At 31.1% G+C, this 21772-nt stretch overlaps 5 protein-coding genes and 1 pseudogene across 6 annotated transcripts, besides 11 other annotated features; 2 read left to right on the top strand and 4 right to left on the bottom strand.

Moving 5' to 3' along the window:
- Window positions 1-788: 788 nt before the first annotated feature.
- Window positions 789-1004, top strand: TVAGG3_0102240 (uncharacterized protein; the record flags this gene model as incomplete). Its single annotated transcript, XM_001296611.1, has 1 exon — window positions 789-1004. One exon carries the CDS (start codon window positions 789-791, stop codon window positions 1002-1004), a length of 216 nt encoding a protein of 71 aa, XP_001296612.1.
- A 138-nt stretch (window positions 1005-1142) lies between these two features.
- Window positions 1143-1170: a terminal%2Cinverted (terminal inverted repeat of Mariner transposon ID:TVAGG3_0102220).
- Window positions 1143-1643: a mobile genetic element.
- Window positions 1223-1643, bottom strand: TVAGG3_0102230 (annotated as a pseudogene). The gene has a single exon. A coding segment is annotated over exon 1 (421 nt).
- A 678-nt stretch (window positions 1644-2321) lies between these two features.
- Window positions 2322-3915: a mobile genetic element.
- A 1767-nt stretch (window positions 3916-5682) lies between these two features.
- Window positions 5683-5717: a mobile genetic element.
- Window positions 5683-5717: a terminal%2Cinverted (terminal inverted repeat of Banshee-A3 transposon ID:TVAGG3_0102200).
- Window positions 5718-6897: 1180 nt separating this feature from the next.
- Window positions 6898-6935: a mobile genetic element.
- Window positions 6898-6935: a terminal%2Cinverted (terminal inverted repeat of Banshee-A3 transposon ID:TVAGG3_0102190).
- A 331-nt stretch (window positions 6936-7266) lies between these two features.
- TVAGG3_0102180 (ribonuclease H-like family) lies at window positions 7267-7767 on the bottom strand (the record flags this gene model as incomplete). Its single annotated transcript, XM_001286381.1, has 1 exon — window positions 7267-7767. A coding segment is annotated over one exon (501 nt), but the record flags the coding sequence as incomplete, so codon positions are not given.
- Window positions 7768-7872: 105 nt separating this feature from the next.
- On the bottom strand, window positions 7873-9030 carry TVAGG3_0102170 (ribonuclease H-like family; the record flags this gene model as incomplete). Its single annotated transcript, XM_001293250.1, has 1 exon — window positions 7873-9030. A coding segment is annotated over one exon (1158 nt), but the record flags the coding sequence as incomplete, so codon positions are not given.
- Window positions 9031-9065: 35 nt separating this feature from the next.
- Window positions 9066-9949: a terminal%2Cinverted (terminal inverted repeat of MuDRx-2_TV_TvPhantom-3 transposon ID:TVAGG3_0102160).
- Window positions 9066-14334: a mobile genetic element.
- TVAGG3_0102150 (uncharacterized protein) lies at window positions 10722-11690 on the top strand (the record flags this gene model as incomplete). The annotated part of the gene is made up of 1 exon (XM_001311279.2): window positions 10722-11690. One exon carries the CDS (start codon window positions 10722-10724, stop codon window positions 11688-11690), a length of 969 nt encoding a protein of 322 aa, XP_001311280.2.
- Window positions 13450-14334: a terminal%2Cinverted (terminal inverted repeat of MuDRx-2_TV_TvPhantom-3 transposon ID:TVAGG3_0102140).
- Window positions 14335-17857: 3523 nt separating this feature from the next.
- TVAGG3_0102130 (uncharacterized protein) lies at window positions 17858-18418 on the bottom strand (the record flags this gene model as incomplete). The annotated part of the gene is made up of 1 exon (XM_001298431.1): window positions 17985-18389. One exon carries the CDS (start codon window positions 18387-18389, stop codon window positions 17985-17987), a length of 405 nt encoding a protein of 134 aa, XP_001298432.1.
- A 169-nt stretch (window positions 18419-18587) lies between these two features.
- Window positions 18588-19435: a mobile genetic element.
- Window positions 19436-21772: the final 2337 nt, after the last annotated feature.

Genomic DNA, 21772 nt, shown 5'->3' with positions numbered 1-21772 from the left:
TTTTGTAAATCAGCAACTCTTAACGGGTCAACCTGACAAAATACTAAAGTATCCCTGAAAACATAATATTTAAGAATGATATCACCAAATGATTTAGGATAATCATCGAACGCCTGAAATGCTAACAAATCATTTACCGGAATAATCATATCAAAAGTGACATCAACTTCTTCATTTGCTTTCTTGAAAACTTCTGAAGGGTCAATATATTTACCACATACTGAGTTATCATATTTTTGAACATTATTATATAACGAATGAACAAACTTTTTAACTTTCCTTTCTGATTTTGGTTTATATGTTGCAAATGCGAAAGATTCACGGGCGCAATCCATCTGAAGATAACCGGCATCACCTCTTTCGGTTTCTACTTCTAATTGTTTAAAGCTTTGATTTGATGATTTGTAACCAACGAATAAACGCATGCATTTAAAAGCGGCATCACATGTGAAAGCTTTATTTGAAACTAGAGTTGCTTTAACTTTGCGTTTAATATATGTGTCACCTAATTGGTTCACATCATGAGCCGGATTTGTAATTCTTAAATGAGTTTGTTTATCATCAAAATATGGAGCATCAGAGTCATAGCATGAACTTTCAAGTTCTCTATAATATCTTCTACCGTCATTCTTTGCGAATATTTCATTTATCTTTTCGAATGAATGAAACACATTTCCATTAATCGGTTTAGTGTTTGGCACCAAATAGTTAGTCGTCATTTATTAATAAATAAAAAATCAAAATTAAAAGATGAAAATGAATTTTTAATTTTAATGAAATAATCAACTATGGCTGCAGGTATATTTAAGAAACTGTGGGATAAAGTAAAAAGAGGAGCGAGTAAAGTTTGGGAAACATTGAAGAAGGGGGCAAATTGGATATTTAAGAATAAAGAAGCAATTAGTGACGTTGCTGAATCAATAACACCAAAAGCTGCCCCAATAAGAGAAGTTTTAAATAAAGGAGAAAAAGTTTATCAAAGACTTCAACCGATACTAAGATAAAAATAATATTTATTTATTTTTCCACTATCTACCTCCTATTTTATTAAGTATTCCTTCAGCAATTCCACCAACTGCGTTACCTGCTTGTGCTCCCATTGCCGGATTACCTGCTTTAGTACCACGTACAACAGTCTGCTTTAGGGTGTCCAAAGGTGTGTTTAGCACAAACCTGAATACTGCGAATAGAAATAAACAAGTTACATATATATAAAGTTTATTTAAATATAATCACCATTGGATTCAATCACGCGTTCGCAGCGATCGATCCAGGCTTGAAAGACACGCTTTAAATCATCATGAGAAAATTGCTCAAATTGCTCTCTTACAAAATTTTCAAGATCATCTGGACTCGCGAATTCGCGTCCTTCAGCTCTCTTTTTTAGCGTGCTGAATAAATAAAAGTCAGAGGGTGCAATATCAGGTGAATAAATTGGGTTTGGAACAACTTTGACATTGTTTTCCAACAAGTAATTCATTACCTTATGACTTTTGTGAACTCTTGAATTATCAAAATGAATTGCAAACTTTTGTTTTTGTTGTTTGGATTTCTCAAACTCATCAGAATTGATACTTTGAGTAAGAACATTGTCAATTAGATACTGAGCATTCATCGTATTAGGTTTTTGAAGAATATCAATTAGTGACGTTGCTGAATCAATAACACCAAAAGCTGCCCCAATAAGAGAAGTTTTAAATAAAGGAGAAAAAGTTTATCAAAGACTTCAACCGATACTAAGATAAAAATAATATTTATTTATTTTTCCACTATCTACCTCCTATTTTATTAAGTATTCCTTCAGCTATTCCACCAACTGCGTTACCTGCTTGTGCTCCCATCGCCGGATTACCTGCTTTAGTACCTAATACTCCACCTATGATAGTTCCTGCCGTTTTCGCTACTGGTGCCAAAAAGTTTGCAACAGGTTTAATAATATTTTTATGAACCCAACCTGCAGCTTTCTTAATTCCATCCCATAATTTTTTAAAGAATCCTGCCGCCATTTCTGATTTAATATTAATTAAAAAATATATTTCATCACTTATATTCTAATTTTTATTTAATGATAAATGAAACCGATTTTAAAAATAAATGAAACAGAGGAGGAAGAAATAAATGAAAGTGAAAATGTTCAACAAAAAATAAACGTTGTTAAACCAATTACTGAAATAAAAATTTTTTCATCTGTTGAAGAATTTAATGACTATTATGCTAATAATAAAAAATTATTTGAAGAATTGACAACGTGTAAATTGAATAAAATGTTTAAAGTTGATGGATTCAAAATTTCAAAAATAAAGGGGGTGGTTAGTTTGAAATATAGATCCGTATTTTTCCCAAGTGAGCGGGGTATCTCCAATCCCAGCCCTATCGTCCTCCCAGTGTCAGTTTTCAATATAAAATCCAATTTTTTTTTGAAAATAAAAATTTCGAGAAATTTTTCTGATTTTTTTCTTTGATTTCAATAATTCAAAATAAATTTGGGAGTAAACAGACACTATTTAATGAAATTCATATGAGTGAATGTGGATAAATACTCTCAAAACATACAATTTATCTATTTTTTCTTTATATTATCAACTAATTAGTGATAATTTTTTTTGAATCAGATTTTTTTTCATTAAAAACATAATATATAACACAACAATGATGCACACATACGTATCTACACATCAAAATATAAAGCTTGTTTTGGTTTGGGCATCCCAACCCAAAATTCTTAAAAATTGAATAAAATTGAATACTTGGGGCTGGGATACCCATCCCAAAACCGAATTGAATTTTTTGAATTAAAGAATATATTTATGTATTTATAATATACATGTGATGTCTATAAAAAATACTAAATTCTAAAAAAATTCAATTTATTCAAAACGTATACTAAGTGATCACTTCATTAGTAGGATCAGCAATCCTACTAAATGGTGAGAACGCCACTAACTAAAAAGGGAGTCCTTGGATCTCTTGATCTCTTGTCAGTAGAGTTCATAATGAGGCATGGCATCTACTGATTAGAGATCAGAGCAATCCTACCTTACCTTCAGGAGCTACAAAGCTCCTAATCGTTACGAGAGGGAGCCTTGGAGCTCCTGAAGCTCATCAGCAGAGGCTATTTACCATTTGGGCCTCTTCTGATGAAAGATGCGAAACACGTCTACGAACCAGGAGCTTCAAAGCTTCTAATTCTTACTAAAGGGAGCTTTGGAGCTCCTGAGTCTCCATCAACAGAGTCCCAGATGGTAAATGTCCTTTGCTGATGAAAGATGCGAAACACATCTACGAACCAGGAGCTCCAAAGCTCCTAATCCTTACGAAAGGGAGCTTTGGAGCTCCTGAAACTCCTTTTACTATAAAATAGGACAGTTTTCTTCTGAGGTTCTCATCAAATCTAAGACTTCAGAAGAAAGCTGTCCTATCAATGTATACTTACACTCTCATGGACAACAAGTGTACAATTTTAAGGCAGAGATTATCCGAGGCCTCTCATCAAATGAGGGACCTCGGATAATCTCTACCTTAAGTAGTCAAATAACTTTTCTCACTATTTAGGAACAAAAGAACAAGAGTTGGAGTACTTTAAGGCAAGATTCTTCCGAAATCTCTCATCGAATGAGAGACTTCGGAAGGACTTTGCCAAATCCTTGAACGCCAATATCCTTGGAACTGAGCTAGAACCAGGGAGAAGTAGCATACTATAGAGCACGATGGTAATCTCGGAAATGCTTATATCGCCCCAAGCACAATATTTAAGAAGTCTAACTCATATATACAAGAAGTCGGGCTGAATAGATATTGTGCATATGGTTTGCAGAACTCTCATGATATTTAAAATTCATGTTATCCCAAAAAGGTGACAGTTTGGGTGTATCGTCCATCCCAGGGATGCAAAAATCACATCACCTTGGATCTATAGTTTGAAATCTATTCCTCAATCAAGAATCACCTCATTAATGAAAATAGATGATTTAACAAAAAGAATATAAGAGATTGAAGAAAGAATGAATCAAATAATTGATTTCATAAATTCAAATAATCATTAGTTTCTTAAAGTTCAATGTTGAACTCATCAAATTCATCTTCATCATTACCATTACCATTACCTTTAGCGAGTTTATTTACTCTTTCAACTTTATCTTTTGATAGTCTTTCGTTTAATTTTTCTGAAGTTTTTCGTTACCAAGTTCTAAAATTTTACATGGATGATATGTAAACCCGTTAAATTCTTTTTCCTCAGTTTTAATCATTAATCTACAAAGAACTTTAGTGAGGTGGTTTTGTTGTTTAAACCATTTATCCTTAATATTTGTTATAAATTCAATATCCGGAATTAATTCCCAAATTTTTGAATTTTCGATTAATTTACCATCAAATGCAAAAGCAATAGGTTTAATATTAAACCTACCTTTATAAAATAAACTTTGTATGCAATCATCAAAATAAACGTCTACTTGTTTAACCTGGGTGAGAATTGGTGAAAGTTTATCCATTAATTGATTCACACTCACGAATTTTGATTCACTCATTTCTTACGAATTAAAAAAATTAAATTCAAAAATGTAAGACATGAATTTTTAAAGTTTATTTTTATTCATGAAAATAATTATTTCTAATTTCTTTTACTCTCTCGTATATACTAGATTTAAAGAATTCAGAACATTTCCCATAATCTCCTAAATGTTTTCTTATCCCTAACGTGTGCCAGTTATTATATGAAACTGAATAATCTTTATCTTTATCTTTACACCTTTCATCACTTCCAATATATTTATATCTCAGTTTTGATTTAGCATTTTCATATTCATTAGCGTTTAATAATTCACAGTCTTCCTTTTTAAATTGATGTTTAAGATATTCAGGATTTAATACTCTACGTTTATATGCTCCTAACTTAGTTCTAAAGGTTTTTCTACAAAATTTAGGAATTCCATCCTCTTTAATGTCATCAATGATTTCCATTTCATTATTTTCAATTTCTTCTTCTCGTTTATGAGGTCTTTGATTATGACTCCATTGATTCCATGAAATTAAATATTCTTTATCATTATATTTATACCTCATTAGCTTATTTTGGCTTTCATATTCATTTAATAATTCACAATCTTCATTTTTAAATTGAAGTTTAACCCATTCAGGATTTAAACAATGTTTAATTAATCGCGGAATATCTGACATCATCTATATATAGCTTCTTTTATAAAAGATAAAAAATAAATTATTTTAAAATTAATGTTAATTTTTTTAATGATTTATAAATAAATATATTTTAATGCATCGTCTATATATAGATGTAACAAAAAAAGTCACTAAACCCGTCATATCCTACTACTTTTCCAAATTTTTTGTCGATTTCGGAAATAACAGGATCCCGCATCCAACACGCAACAACAAAACACAAAACACACTTTTTAGTTCTTTCATCGTTTTAATCGTAATTTATGTAATACATGATTTGGATAAATTTTACAAAAATAGAACCTATATTATATTCTTTTCAAAGATTCTTGCAAATCATCAAAAATAATTGTATTTTAAAAAACGATCAAATTATCCTTTCATTATTTTAAATTTAAATTAGTTTTTATGATTGACTAAAGCAATCATATTTATTCATCATTAAATAAACAAAAAAATAATATTTGAGAGTTATTTCAAAAAAAAACACATTGAATTTATTAATTTTGTTATAAACAGAAATTCATCAAAAGTGACAGCTCTCAATTTTTTGACATTTGTAAATTCTAAATTGAATGAGAAAAATGAAATAATACTAAGCAAAATACAATATTCTAGATTTAATTATAATTAGGAAAAGTTAGTTTTGAGAGTACTTTTCATAGGCATATAGAATGAAATCTCCTGGAAAATAATATCACATAAACTCATATTATTTTCTAATATATAACTATTTTATATAAAAATCAAATTCAATGATCTTAAAAGCGAAGGATAAACCTCAAAATTTACGAATATAATGAGTGGGAATATAATGCTTATCTATCATAAAACCATATGAAATATCAATTTTTGCTTTACGCCTAATTTTTGACGACAATTAGCAAAAAATGTTAAATGTTAACACTCAGTCCATTTGAATATGAAAAATAAAATTGACTTTGATTAAATGTTTTTATTTATCATGCAATTCTTCTTGCGACCAAAGATTTGAATAAAATTTCAAAAAATAAGATAGCTTAAAAAATAATATACGGTAGTGTTTACTAATAGATGAATAGTATATAAATTCTATTAAAATGGATTTGATCCAAAAAAATATAAAACCAAAAATAATTGTTATAATTTAAATGAAGAAGTAATTTAAAACGATTTTATTTATGATCAAATTTTATATATTTTTTTGGATCAAATCCATTTTCATAGAATTTATATACTATTCATCTATTAGTAAACACTACCGTATATTATTTTTTAAGCTATCTTATTTTTTGAACTTTTATTCAAATCTTTGGTCGCAAGAAGAATTGCATGATAAATAAAAACATTTAATCAAAGTCAATTTTATTTTTCATATTCAAATGGACTGAGTGTTAACATTTAACATTTTTTGCTAATTGTCGTCAAAAATTAGGCGTAAAGCAAAAATTGATATTTCATATGGTTTTATGATAGATAAGCATTATATTCCCACTCATTATATTCGTAAATTTTGAGGTTTATCCTTCGCTTTTAAAATCATTGAATTTGATTTTTATATAAAATAGTTATATATTAGAAAATAATATGAGTTTATGTGATATTATTTTTCAGAAGATTTTGTGTTCTTCTTCAAAATTTTATTTTTTATTAAAAAGAATCTTTACAAAATATACATTTACTTTAATTAATATTTAAAAACGTGCTCTATCAAAAGTGCCAAAAATTCAATATTTTAGCTTTTCTGAGGTGTCACTTTTGATGAATTTCTGTTTACAACAGTATTAAGTGGTCTCAAATTGAGCTTCTCAAATATAAGTTGGCCTATTCAAATAATAAAATTAAATAATATTTAAAATAATAAATAAAAGTGATTGAGGTCATAGCAAAACGGCTGTTTGGAGGCAGTTAGGAGCTAGCGGTTGAAGCGATAACTTTCACAGCCAACATCTACGGTCAAGCAGCAGCAAGGAGCTACGGCAGCAAGGGGCTACGGCAGGTCAAGCGGCATCATTCAAGGCCAACATCTACAATCAAGCTGCATCAAGGGGCTACAGTAGGTCAAGCTGCAGCATGGAGCTACAGCATCAAGGAGCTACGGCAAGTTAAAGATCAGTCAGATCTGGAAATATCTTTTTTCAGGATTTCATTTGTCATGAAAAGCTTCAATAGGATTCTACACTTTATTAGATCTTCACGTGCGTTTTGATTAAACCTATTACGCAGGTTCCGCACAATTGAAATCATTCTTTCCACATCAGCTTCGGTTGCAGCAATAGACATGAATTTTAAGGCAATCTCTTTCAATGCCTTGAAATTTGCATCACATGCTACCCAAAACCTTTGATCCAAGCAGGTGAGGTCGGTGTTGTTCCTGATTTCACTCTCATTCATATGTATAAAGTTGGAAAGAGCTTTCTTGTACTCATTAGCTATGTTCTTGGCCGAACTTCTCTTGTAGAACCTCGCTTCTGCTTCTGCACGTCTCGAAAGCATCTCGATCATAAAATCGTTGAAGCTGTACTCTTCCACTTCTTGCATTGACAGAGACGCCCATTCACCAAGGTTCCTGCCTAGTCTCCTCCTTGGTTCATTCTCTTCAACTTCTTCATCCTGAGCAATGTCTTCTGCATCTACTTGGCCATCACCTTCAATTGCTTCGTTCTCAATCTCGGGCTCTTCTATATCTAGATTTCTGTCCAATTGATCCTCTGCCACTTCATCCAAATGATCAGGGGTGTAGCTCCTTGGAGGGATTTCAAGTTCAGCATTGATAGGTATTGGTTCTTGGAAGAAGAGTGAAACGTCTGGCTTGTACTCAGTATGCATGTTCAATTCTGCGCGGATGACTGACCGGCCCCATGGAGTTAGACCAAAGGCAAATTTCAGCAAAGCGTAGTTGCCCTGTTTGTCAAAAACTTCATTCATGTTGGCGATTAATGCATCTGCAATGCGCTTTGACGAACTTGATAATTCAGGACGATTTGCAATTCCGGTCAACTGCTCAATCGTCGATTGAAACATTGGATAGATGTAGCAGAAGCAGCCAACGTCACTCTCTGCATAATTCAAGAGTTTCTTGATTGGTAAAAGAATCTCTTCGAAATTTAACAACCATTGTGGAAGTCCATCCTTGAAATCAATTCCCATATCCCTTAAGATCTGAACAGATTCCGGTGGATCATCCATATTGAACAATTCATAAATTTTAGGGTGTTTTTCTTTTATCCACTTCAGAAGATCCCAGAAAAACACCCAGCGATGATCCGGAACATGAATAACCCTCATATCCAATGCCCTTCTCGTGTCCTGCTTCGATAACTCCTTGCTTATCTCTTTGCAATAATTAATTTGCATTGCGAAAGCTGCACAATTGTCTGCCGTATGCTTCACCACTAAGTTAAGGAGATGCGCAACACATCGGATATAAACGGTTTGAAGACCCGGATATAGTGCTCCGCATCTCCTCCAGTGGCACAGCCCTTTAACTTGGGCGGGGCATCCATCGGCAACAATTGCAGAAAGGAAATCCTTTGGGAAGGTAAAACATTCAAAGAAATTATTGTAATCCCTGGCATTCCAACCATCAGCGATCATAGTATCAATGAAGATATGGTTCTTCATTTTTGCTGGATTGCTAGCCATCACAAAAAAGCCATGCCGGCTTCCGTGTGATGCCGCATCAATTGTTATCGAATAGTAGCCCATCTTGTCAAGCTCAACGTGTATTTTTGGGGCTACCAAGTCGGCTAATGTAATGATTCCATCCCTTATCTCGTCTCTTCTATATGGGATCTTGAGTTGAAAATTGATTACTCCCTTGAAGGTGGAGTAGACATGTCGGGCGAAATCTTCTAGTACACCTGAAGCGGCCATATTGATTGACATGTTGTTATCCACAACAAATTTTAGAGATTATTTTTTGTCGCATATTTGCGCATATTATGACACTTTTTCTGACATTTTTCTATAAATTGAGAGCAAAAGTATTCAAAATTTTGTCAAAATATGCGCAAAATTGAGAACTGCGCATATTATGACACACGATTATTTTTGTCCGTTAATGGAAACAAAATCTCTATGCATTGCTTTTCTTCATGTCTTTCGCCTAAAGGTATGTTTAAAACAATATGTATGAGATACGTATTATAAAAGATTTGAAAAACTCACATATTATTATCAAATTTTCAAATTTTTATCGAGAAAATATTGAAATCAAGACGAAAAAATATTGTTCATAACAAAATATTATAAAGATCTAGCATCTACAAGAGTTTCAAAGAAAAACAACCAACTTAAATTTTCTACTTCAAAAATAAGAACATCTTTCAAGTGTGACAAGCAAAAAAAGAATACATACGAATAGTTCAATTTGAAATGAATGATATGTTTATGTATAAGCTAGATTTACCTACATTCGATAATTGCTAAACGTTCATAACTTTGCGAGATATTAAAGAGAATTTATCGCTATTTACGTTATTTTCGACAATATATCAATATACGGCGATTGTTAAGTGAGTAACTGAGAAAAAAATAAAAGATTTGATTAATCTGAAGATCAAAGAAGATAACAAGAGAAAAATATGAATAAATAAATGAATAATGAATAGAAAAAAGAAAGAAGAATATTGAAGATGATTAAATGAAGTTATTATAGGAAAATTAAAAAATATTACTAAAATTAAAGATATCTGACATGTTTACATATCTAATAATAATATATTTGTCATTTAAATCTATTTTGAATCATAGTAAACTATGATTGTCGTATGATTTAAAAGAATCTCTAAATATCAAGTCAATTTCTTATAAAATTGTTATCCATCTCTTACATTTTTTCATAATTACTACCTATATTATCAATCTCAACGATGACAATATCTTGTTATCAATATATTAAATTTAATTTATAAAATTCTTTTGTCTCATACTCGATTTTACTATATTAATACTATCGCATCGTAATATTTCTAATTTCATTGTTATTCATCGTTTCATCATCTTTTAACTATTTTAATTACATCATTTTTCATTAATTCTTTTTCTAATTAACAAATTAAATAATTATTAATAAATAAGGTTTTCACTTTTTTAAATCTGAAAATTACTTTTTTATGAAATTAACAATTAGATATCAAAAGAATGTAATTCTACTTCATTCTAACCAAGATGTTCATTGTTTAAGTTTATACCTTTATATAGCAAGGAAATTCAATCTGAATTTATATTCTTTTGTTATTAAATATAAAAGAAGGGAATTTCATTCAGTTGATATAATTAAATGTTTCAATGATATTGATTTAAACGTTGTAAATGTTGATCCACCCACAGATGTTTTCAATTTGCCATTTTTTGATATGTATCAATTAAAAATTAGTAAATCACAAGAATATAATTCATTAACATCAATGGGATTCGACAAAAATGTTGCAAAAATAGCACTTATTATAACAAAAAGTAATTTACAAGCAGCATTAAAAATTTTAAACTTTAATTTTGATCAAAAATCGGAGGATGAGTCAGAAGAGGAGGAATCCAAAGAAAATGGAACAGAATGTAAGAAAATGGAATCGGAAAGTAAAGATGCTACTATAGATGTTGCTGATAATGATAATGGTGATACAAAATCAATGGAAGATAAATGGCCATTAGGATATTCTGATGAATCACCATCATCATTGGCAGAATTGAAAAATACGGAATGCCAAATATTAAAATTTATTGAAAAACATTCGTCGGAAAACAGTCAAAAACAATCTGAACAAGAAGAACCATTTAATGAATTTGAGTTTGAAAATGAAAGTTGTAATAATATATTACAAAATAAAGATAGGAATCAAGAAAGAAGTTTACAATCCATTGAAAAAAATCAAAATTTGACAAATCAAGAAAGAAGTTTACAATCCATTGAAAGAAATCAAAATTTGACAAATCAAGAAAGAAGTTTACAATCCATTGAAAGAAATCAAAATTTGACAAATCAAGAAAGAAGTTTACAATCCATTGAAAGAAATCAAAATTTGACAAATCAAGAAAGAAGTTTACAATCCATTGAAAGAAATCAAAATTTGATAAATCTTCATGGAAATGTTCAAATTTCACCTTCTCGTTCTAAAAGAATTAATCGAACGGCAATTTTTAGGATACCTTCAAATCCTCCAACTTCTGCAAATCAGAGTTCCGTACAAAGGATTGTTTCTAATCCTCCAATTGCTGCAAATCAGAGTTCCGTACAAAGGATTGTTTCTAATCCTCCAACTGTAGATAGTACAGTTCCATTGCCATCACTTTCAAACATTACTCATTTTACTGATAATCTTCCCATTGATGATCTACTCAATTCAAACATTCTAATTCAAAATGCATTTCAATATCAAAAAACTAAATCAAAAGTCCAAAAAGCTGCCATTACAGAAGATACATGCAAACAATGTGTTCCTAATTATATTATCATGAATCAAGATGAGCAAGACAAATGTAAAATAAGAATAAAAAAACATTCTAAGAACATATCATACTTTTCAAATATCTGATTCAGATAAATTGAAATATCAAAGTGTTATATATCCAGAAGGGATCCCTATTCGCTTTCAAATATATTATTCAAAAATTGATCGATTGGAAATTGTTTATTATTGCGCCAAAAAGAAAAGATGTTCTTATTCTCAACTTGTTACATTGTTCCCAGCAAATACAGGCAAAAAAGCTGAAGTATGTGAAATTAATCCTCCACATCGATGTCCAAAACATACAAAATCTTCAATTATTGATGGTACTAACCAAAATAAATTAGAACTTGAGAGTGAGATACAAAATTTCATTCAAGTTAATCCTATTGTTTCATTAAGTCAGGTAATAGCATTTGCAAATCAGCTTGTGTTGGAATATAACGAATCTCACGATGATATTATTGAAATATCGTCTGATGTTATCAGAAGGTTGTACCAGGAAATTAAACCAAAAATGAAAATGAACGAAGATGAGTTGATTAAAAAATTACTTGAACATTATAACAATCAAAATTTCTATATTACAAAAATTTATTCCAATATTGATGATTCTAAGTTTTACTTTTTTGGATTGCCTTTATTCATTAATCGTGCACGAACTTTAAAACATTTGTTCATAGATGGTACATTCAAAGTGGTACCAATAAATCTCTCAAATGGTCAATTATTGAATTTCTTGGTATTTGATAATGCTACAAATTTATATCTCCCTTTTCTACATGTTTTGATGACGGGAAGAAGTGCTGATGATTATAATACTGTTTTCAATATGATGTTAACACATGAAAAGATTAAAATTGGTCTTAATCAATTTTCCATCATCACAACAGATTTTGAAGCAGCTTTGATGAACTCTATCAAAGAAAAGATCAGCAAAGAGACAGTTCTTACTGGATGCATATTTCATTACATTGCTGCGCTTGTAAAGAACTTTAAGAAGTTGTGCAATCAAGATGATCATGCATCCAAATCTTTATTAAAATTATTATGTGGGTGCCCATTCGTTCCTAATTCAGTTTTTAAACTTATCTGTTCCAAGATACTTCAAAATTTGCCACTTATTTCCTTCGCACATGGAAATATAAATACGAAGAAATAAATAAAATGAATGTGAAGGATATGATTTTTTCGAATAATGGCGTGGAATCATTTAACAAGGTACTGAACTCACACATAATATATCCACATCCAACAATTTTCCATATGATATATACTTTACTTCAAGTTGATACAGTAATCGCTCATAGATATTTAACCAATCAACGAAACCAGTATGATCATAAAAAATCGTACTATATCTCGTTAACTAAAATTAATGAAGAATTATTTACTTTTGAAAGAAATTTTAATCTCGAAATTTCAGAAATACCAAAAGAAGAAATTGACAAATACAAAAATCAATTTCATCCAGGAGATATTGATTATCGTGATATTGAAATTGAGAAATTTATGAACAGGAATGATTCAGAGATAAATGATTCAATTAAAATAAACTTAGAAAATGATGAAGATGGAAAAATCACAGAATTTACATTAAATGAATCAGATGTATTCAATTGAAATATTTTTAAATGTTATAAATATTGTGTTTATTGAACAATTGTTAAAGTGTTTTTAGAATTTAATATATGGAAAGAATAGATGGAAACATTGAATGTTAAGTTATAAATTAAATTTAATATATTGATAACAAGATATTGTCATCGTTGAGATTGATAATATAGGTAGTAATTATGAAAAAATGTAAGAGATGGATAACAATTTTATAAGAAATTGACTTGATATTTAGAGATTCTTTTAAATCATACGACAATCATAGTTTACTATGATTCAAAATAGATTTAAATGACAAATATATTATTATTAGATATGTAAACATGTCAGATATCTTTAATTTTAGTAATATTTTTTAATTTTCCTATAATAACTTCATTTAATCATCTTCAATATTCTTCTTTCTTTTTTCTATTCATTATTCATTTATTTATTCATATTTTTCTCTTGTTATCTTCTTTTGATCTTCAGATTAATCAAATCTTTTATTTTTTTCTCAGTTACTCACTTAACAATCGCCGTATATTGATATATTGTCGAAAATAACGTAAATAGCGATAAATTCTCTTTAATATCTCGCAAAGTTATGAACGTTTAGCAATTATCGAATGTAGGTAAATCTAGCTTATACATAAACATATCATTCATTTCAAATTGAACTATTCGTATGTATTCTTTTTTTGCTTGTCACACTTGAAAGATGTTCTTATTTTTGAAGTAGAAAATTTAAGTTGGTTGTTTTTCTTTGAAACTCTTGTAGATGCTAGATCTTTATAATATTTTGTTATGAACAATATTTTTTCGTCTTGATTTCAATATTTTCTCGATAAAAATTTGAAAATTTGATAATAATATGTGAGTTTTTCAAATCTTTTATAATACGTATCTCATACATATTGTTTTAAACATACCTTTAGGCGAAAGACATGAAGAAAAGCAATGCATAGAGATTTTGTTTCCATTAACGGACAAAAATAATCGTGTGTCATAATATGCGCAGTTCTCAATTTTGCGCATATTTTGACAAAATTTTGAATACTTTTGCTCTCAATTTATAGAAAAATGTCAGAAAAAGTGTCATAATATGCGCAAATATGCGACAAAAAATAATCTCTCGTATTTGATATATATGCTGATGATCTTCATCAAATTCTGATGGTTTTCGATGATAAATGCAGCGCATATATGTTTTTGTTAGTAAATTGTAATGTATCGCTAAACAATAACAATAAAGTCTTTTTCGTTCTTTCGATTTTTCGCTTGTATCTGGAAGATAAGCAATATTGAAACATACTCGACATTTATTATTAGTTGAGAATTAAGTATCCTCGAATTTTGGTAAGGGAGGTACTTTTCGAGGGATATTTTTGGGAGGAAGTTTGCAATCAATCCATCCCTCAAATTTGGATTCATATTCATCTTGTGTTTCAGTCATTAATTCTTAAAAATAAAAAGGGTAAAAACTAAATAAAATGGGGAAAATTCAATAGTGTCTGTGCTATCGTTCAATTTGAAGGTGTCTTTTGAAACCGCAAGACACATTGAATTTTTGAATAGTGTATTATGGTTTGACAGACACCAATGAAAAAAATAAAATGATATTTATTTTAAATATATAAGATCCTTATATAAAATATAAATATTTTATCGTTTTATTTTCTTGTTTTAGAAATGTTTTTTATTGAAAAATCAATAAAACTAACTCCAAAATAAAATTTTTGATTTAAAGACACTATGATGACACCAGGCAAATCTTCCAAGACACCTATCGTCGGGAATCTAACAACCCTAAATATAAATAATCATATTCTGTCTTTCATAAATTTCCCGAATTGCTAATTTTCTTATCAAATTTGTTATTTTTTATATTATTTTTAAAATTTTCAATTTTTTAGAAATTTTTATTCAATTTTATGTTTATTTTATTTTATTCTTATTATATAATAATATTATTCAAATTAATTGTTATAATTTTTGAATGCATACGATAATTTATAATTCAATTTTTAAGTCAATGTTTTGATGGGACGAGCTTACTGAGCATAGGCTCATCCCATCAAAACATTGACTTAAAAACTCTGGCCTTCATCGAGGCCAGAGCTCACAATTCATCTCCTCATAGTCAAGTTCCTCGACGATCTTCCTCATTAGGCACGATCCGAGAGGAACTTGGCTCTGAACGAAAATCACAAGCTCTGGCCTCAGTAAAGGCTCTCAAAGACCGCCCTGATTCGGGGCGGCCTGAGAGGAATCCAGTCCCGAGAGAACATCTTTACGAAGCTCTGGCCTTTTCCGAGGCTAGAGTTTGCTAATTTAATCCTCAGGGCCGAGTTTTGACCTCATCACCAACATGATGCAGGTTCAAGTCAAAACTCGGCCCTGAAAGACTTCAAATTACAGGCTCTGGCCTCAGCAAAGGCCAGAGCTTCGTCTACAGTCCCCAGGGCCGGATTTCTCAAATGCGGGTTCTTCCCATTTTTTGCAAAAAAGTGAGAATCCCAAATTTTGCATGCCAAATTTGGTAAATCGATGAATATTGGATATTTCCCAGATTTGATATTATATATAATCAGGACATATTATATGTATTCTTTTAAAAATATTAAATTGTAGATTGCACATATATTAAGATACTTATTATTTGAATCACATTAGAGTTATGAAATAAGTATATGAGTAATATAGGCTTGTCTTGAACCTCAGGTTTTGACTATTTAAAATGGTAGATATAATAGGTATAAAAAGAATCACAATGCAATATAAAGTAAAATTGTGTTCTAAGTGTTGGGTAATGCGTAAATGTTTTTGTTGTATGTGGTGAATATGTGGCCGTTGTGTTTTGTGCAATTGTATAGATCAAAGGTAGAAAATAATGAGATGCAGAAATGTTTGATACGGGAAAGGGGTCCTTTCTCAAGGTCAGGGCCCCCTTCTAGTCTTTCTGGCCCTGGAAGGAGCGCTTCTGACCGGTCTGGGCGCTCCTTCCGGCATCATCTTTGCATTTCGCAATTGTCGCGGCAAGTGCATTCTGGCACCACAGTTGCACTTGCCGCGACATATGATTGCGAGTGTCTGCTGCTCAGCCCCGGATTCGCAGCAGACACTCGCAATGCGAAACAAAGTTCGCCAGAAAGACCGGGAAGGGGGTCCTTTCTCAAGGTCAGGGCCCCCTTCTAGTCTTTGGGCCTGGAAAGAGCGCTTCTGACCGGTCTGGGCGCTCCTTCCAGGAAGATTAGAAGATTGCGGTAAGTTCGTCAGAGTTGACTATAAACGAAACGCTGGCCCATGCTGAGGCTAAAGCATAGTATTTCCTCCTTCCAATGGTCGGACTTCTCTCCTGCCGCCCTAGATTAGGACGACATTTGAGAAATCCGACCCTGAGGACTGTAAGCGATGCCTTAGTCTCGGCTGAGGCCAGAGCCTTTGTGTATAGGTCTTTCAGGGCTGAGTTTTGACGAGAACGTCTATCAAATGGACATTCATCTCAAAACTCGGCCCTGAGGATTGCGTATGTAGGCTCTGGCCTCATAAGAGACCAGAGCTTCGTTTTGTAGGCTTCCCAGGGCCGGATTCCTCACCTGCTGCCCGGGATCAGGGCGGCATTTGGGAAATCCGACCCTGAGATTCTTAAGCGAAGCTCTTGCCTATGCATGGGGCAGAGCCTAAGATATTATGTCTTTCAGAGCTGAGTTCTTTACAGTCCATCTTCAATAATGACAAACTGAAAAGAACTCAGCTCTGAGGATTTTCGGCTGCTCGGACCCGGTTGAAAGTCTGAGAGCATTATTTTTCGCTAAATGCGAAAGAATTAGCCTATACAGGGTGCCAGTGATAGACCCTGCATATATATGTGCAGAATGGGAATTGTGTTTGACACATTCGCATCGAAAGGTAAAAGTGCAAGATTTTCCCATTCTGCACATATAGGTGCAGGGTGCCAGTGATAGACCCTGCATATATATGTGCAGAATGGGAATTGTGTTTGACACATTCGCATCGAAAGGTAAAAGTGCAAGATTTTCCCATTCTGCACATATAGGTGCAGGGTGCCAGTGATAGACCCTGCATATATATGTGCAGAATGGGAATTGTGTTTGACACATTCGCATCGAAAGGTAAAAGTGCAAGATTTTCCCATTCTGCACATATAGGTGCAGGGTGCCAGTGATAGACCCTGCATATATATGTGCAGAATGGGAATTGTGTTTGACACATTCGCATCGAAAAGTAAAAGTGCAAGCTTTTCCAAGTTAGAGTACATATATGTAGGGCACCATGGTAAGACCCTGCATATATGTACTCAGACATGGAGTCTTGCATCTTATATCTTGAATCAAAACCCCAAAACACGCATTTTCTCATTGATCACAGTGTCATAACCACCAGCAATGACAGGAAATCTGTGTACATATATTATTTCATAATTAAATTCAATTGACCTGAAATTGCATTGTGATTCTCTACCACACTCTTCATTCAAGACTTAATATATAATAAAACCTCAGGTCAAGGACAAGTGTGATCGATATATAATATAATTTCAAAAATGTTGCTGATATCAAATAATAAGTATCTCAATATAACGTAAATGTCTAAACAAATATTAAAAGATGCATATATAATATATGCTCTGATTATTGGTAATATAAAAATCTAATTTTATTCATTTTTCGCCGATTTACCCATTTTGGTACTTCCAAATTTGGGTAAGTCACTTTTTTACTTCCAAATTTGGGATGTACTCATCATCTGATTGGCGATCTGCTAATAGATCATTGATTCCTCCTTGACTTTTTCTTCTTTTTTAGCAATTGGAGGAATAGGAAAAAGCTGCATAAATTTATTTCGCTCAATTACTAATTGACGTGCGTGCTTTGTTGCATCTGCAAGAGTCAATCCTTCATCATTTTCAACAGAATCCTCAATGAATTTCATAAGAATTACTTCATCAACTTCTGAAAATGTTGCGTCATTTGTGTTTTCTTTACCAAATTCAAATCTATCACCATTGAGAGAAACTCTCACGCATCTTCTTACCTTATTATCGTTTGCAGGGGTGATTCCATTGTAAAAAATTTCATTAATGAAATCAGCAATTGTCTGACATGCAATTCCAGAAAAGAAAAGACCGGTTGCAAAAACTTGCTCATCTGTTGCAAAATAAAACATTACAACAAAATAAGTCATGACGATTTGAAACAAACTGAAATTATGGTTGCGAATTGCAATGTTCTTATTGTATAATATATTTCTGAAATGATATAAGTTATTGATCGTTTGAAATATTTTATATTTCTTATAATTATTTCTAAAATTGACCTTATTAAGCCACCAGATATCAGAATAATCATTTATAGATGTATATTCTGTTGTAAACGAAAACGATAAAAACGGTTTGACAGAAAAGTGACACTTTACATGGCAAAAAATAGAGCCTTACTTTTGAGATACTTGAGATTGAAACTGAATCTTATGAGGCGGTGATCTTGAATCACTACCTCATAAGGTTCAGTTTCATATAAAATTTGTTGCAATTTGTTATTCTTTTGCAATTATTTCTTATAAGATTTTACATCTTTTAGCGGGGAATGTTTGTTATCATGTATATATTATAAATATCTACACGATAACGAACATTCCTCGCTAAATTGCTGAGAAACTTTGAGGAAATGTCGAACAATTTCCTCAAAGTTTCTCAGATTTATATAGATCACTAGAGTCCCCTAGGCACTGATTCTGGTTCAGTACCTAGGAGGCTCTAGTTCTCTAACGAACTGATAAAATGTTTTTAAATTTTGGATATTGCTACATGTGAAGCACTGACTTCAAGTCAGTACCTCACAGGTAGCAATTACATTGAAAGATGGGAGAAACTTTGTCCGAATGTTAAACTTTCGGACAAAGTTTCTCCCATTTGTAGTGGAGATGGAAGGCTTTGAGGTATATTGTATTAATATATACCCAAAGCCTTCCATCTCCACTTGAAAGTGTCCAAACTTTGGGTTAATAGTTTGCAATTAACCCAAAGTTTGGACACTTTCTAGAAGGAATTGGAGGCTATGAGATACTGATGCAATGTCAGTAACTCATGGCTTCCAATTCCTTCCTAAAACTCATAAAAGTGGACATTACATGCATATAAAATTTGACATGTAAAGTCCACTTTTTGTGAGCGGGGATTTGACGGAGTCAAATCCCCTTTTTCGTTTACGAGAATTCAACCATTTTTAATTCAACAAGTTTTAAAAAGTTCTCAGGAACTGAAAATTCTTTTGGAATATAATTTAATTGTTCAAAGTTTTGGAGTTTATATATTAGTTCTAAAATTTTTTGATTATTCTGTATTACGTATGCGTTCTCTTCATTAGATTTTGGATCAATTAAATTATTATCATTTTGATTTTCAGTTGAACTGGCATTTTGATTTTCACTTTGAATATTTTCGTTAGAACTAGTATTTTGGTATTCATTATGATTACTTTCACTAATAGTATTATTTTCATTTATACTCTGAATATTCTGGGTCGAACTTTGATCGGGGTTGTCTTCATGATTTTCTTCTGTTGCAATAGCGACTGGTTGCTTAAATTTGTACTGTAGAGGTAAAACAGAATTTGATGCTGTTTTCACGAAATATGTACGGGAATTGAATTCTCGTAGGCATTCTGATGAAAGAGTAAGATGCTCACTTGTTATATCTTCAATAGAATACTCCACGCTAGCATAATCTTCATAATGATTATGAATATCTTCACGATTTGTATGCCCTCCTGTTTCAGTTTTTTGAGTAAAATGTTGTTCAGCTAGGAAGTTTTTAAATTCTGTAAGTGCTTCTGTTTTTTGATTTCTTGTTCGATTTTATATTCAGCTAAATTTTTTCTTGGGATTCGTGGGTGCGAAATATCGCTAAAATTTGGTTCAATCAATTGCATATTTATCTGCCGGAAGAAAGAAGTATCTATTTGGAAAAGTTGAGCCTGCTGCTCCATTAATTTATTTCAAAAGAAAGGACAGAAAATTGAAAGAAAGGACAGAAGTTTGAATAAAGGACAGAATATTTGAATATAAATATCTAGATCTATGTACATTACTATTTAGATATCACAATAATAATTAAAAAAATAAAATTGGGATTAAAATTGTTAAATTCTATCAAACATTTGTTTTTGAAACGGTAAAAATACTATATAGATAAATATGTAGTTAAATACAAAACTTTTGTCTAAAAATGTTGAATTTGTTACCAAAAACAATTGAAGCTCTACAAGCATATTGAAGACAATCTACTCACGTTTTCTATTAGTTCTAATGATGAAGTAATGACTCTATGTTCTGTGTGCTTTTAAACAAACTTTTTATTCGGAATAATATTTTATATTTCCAAAAAAATCAACTAAGAACTAAACATATATGATGAAATTTATATAATAATTGTACAGATGTATATTATAGACAATTTATTGTTAAAAACTTGAATATCTTTAAAAATGTATATTTTACTACCTTTTTATTAAGAGTATCATAAAAACCAAAAATAACCTGACTATTATTTAGGTTTTATAATTTGAAACAGATAATAAATTTCAAATCTTTCGATTTCGATATTAACTTGTGAAGAATCTTCGCATAAAACAGTTTGAAGCAAAGCCAGTCGATCCCAATACTCCATGAACTGCTCTGTATTTAAAATTTCTTCGAAATCATCGTATAATTTTTCTTTTGCTTCTTTTATTTGATCAAATATTCCAATATATTTAAAATGGAAATATATTAAAGCTATGTTTTGTTTTGACTCGAATGTCAAATCATCATACTCATTATATTTTTCTTTCCAATATGAAATTTCTGAATTTATATCATAAATACCTCTTTTAGTCAAGATAGAATAAATAATGCATTTCATAACGAAATATTCCATGTACGTATTGTCAGATATGTTACAATTTTCATAATATAGATCACGAAAGTTTAATAACCAATCTTTGAGTACATCTAACTGCAACAAATCTCTGAAACATACTTGGAAGAAATAAATAATAATTTTCCCTAGTAAGTAGTTCTTCGTAAGCAAAAATATTGAAAAAAGATGATCAATTAAATGCGAAAATTCATGAAACAATGTTAAACTTTTGAAAATTTCAAAGTTATTGTAAATAACACGATAAAATGCCATGAGAAATTGAATGTTTGTAAATAAAATGCAATTATCTGTTAAAAATAGTAGAATAAGATCTCTTTCAAGATAAAAATCATGTAACTGAATACAAAATATAAGATATTCGGCTGATTTATCTATATCTGTGTTTTCTTTTAATTCACAATAAAAAGTGTTTTGAATTTCTGGATCAAGTTGCATGAATATATCATAGGCTTTATCATATAAGCCCTCTTGTAGACTTTGGACTATTTCTTGACGACAATTTGATAAATTTAGTTGAATTTCACGATTATCACGGTAATCTATCAAACTTATCTCGCAATGTTCTGTTTCATCAGGATATGTTTGTGGTCCATTTACTTCTTTGTAATCATTGAGACCATCCATTGGTTAA

The sequence above is a fragment of the Trichomonas vaginalis genome, chromosome IV (genome assembly GCF_026262505.1).
Source record: "Trichomonas vaginalis G3 chromosome IV, whole genome shotgun sequence".
Lineage (NCBI taxonomy): Eukaryota > Parabasalia > Trichomonadida > Trichomonadidae > Trichomonas > Trichomonas vaginalis.
This window is presented reverse-complemented; position numbering and strand designations above follow the sequence as displayed.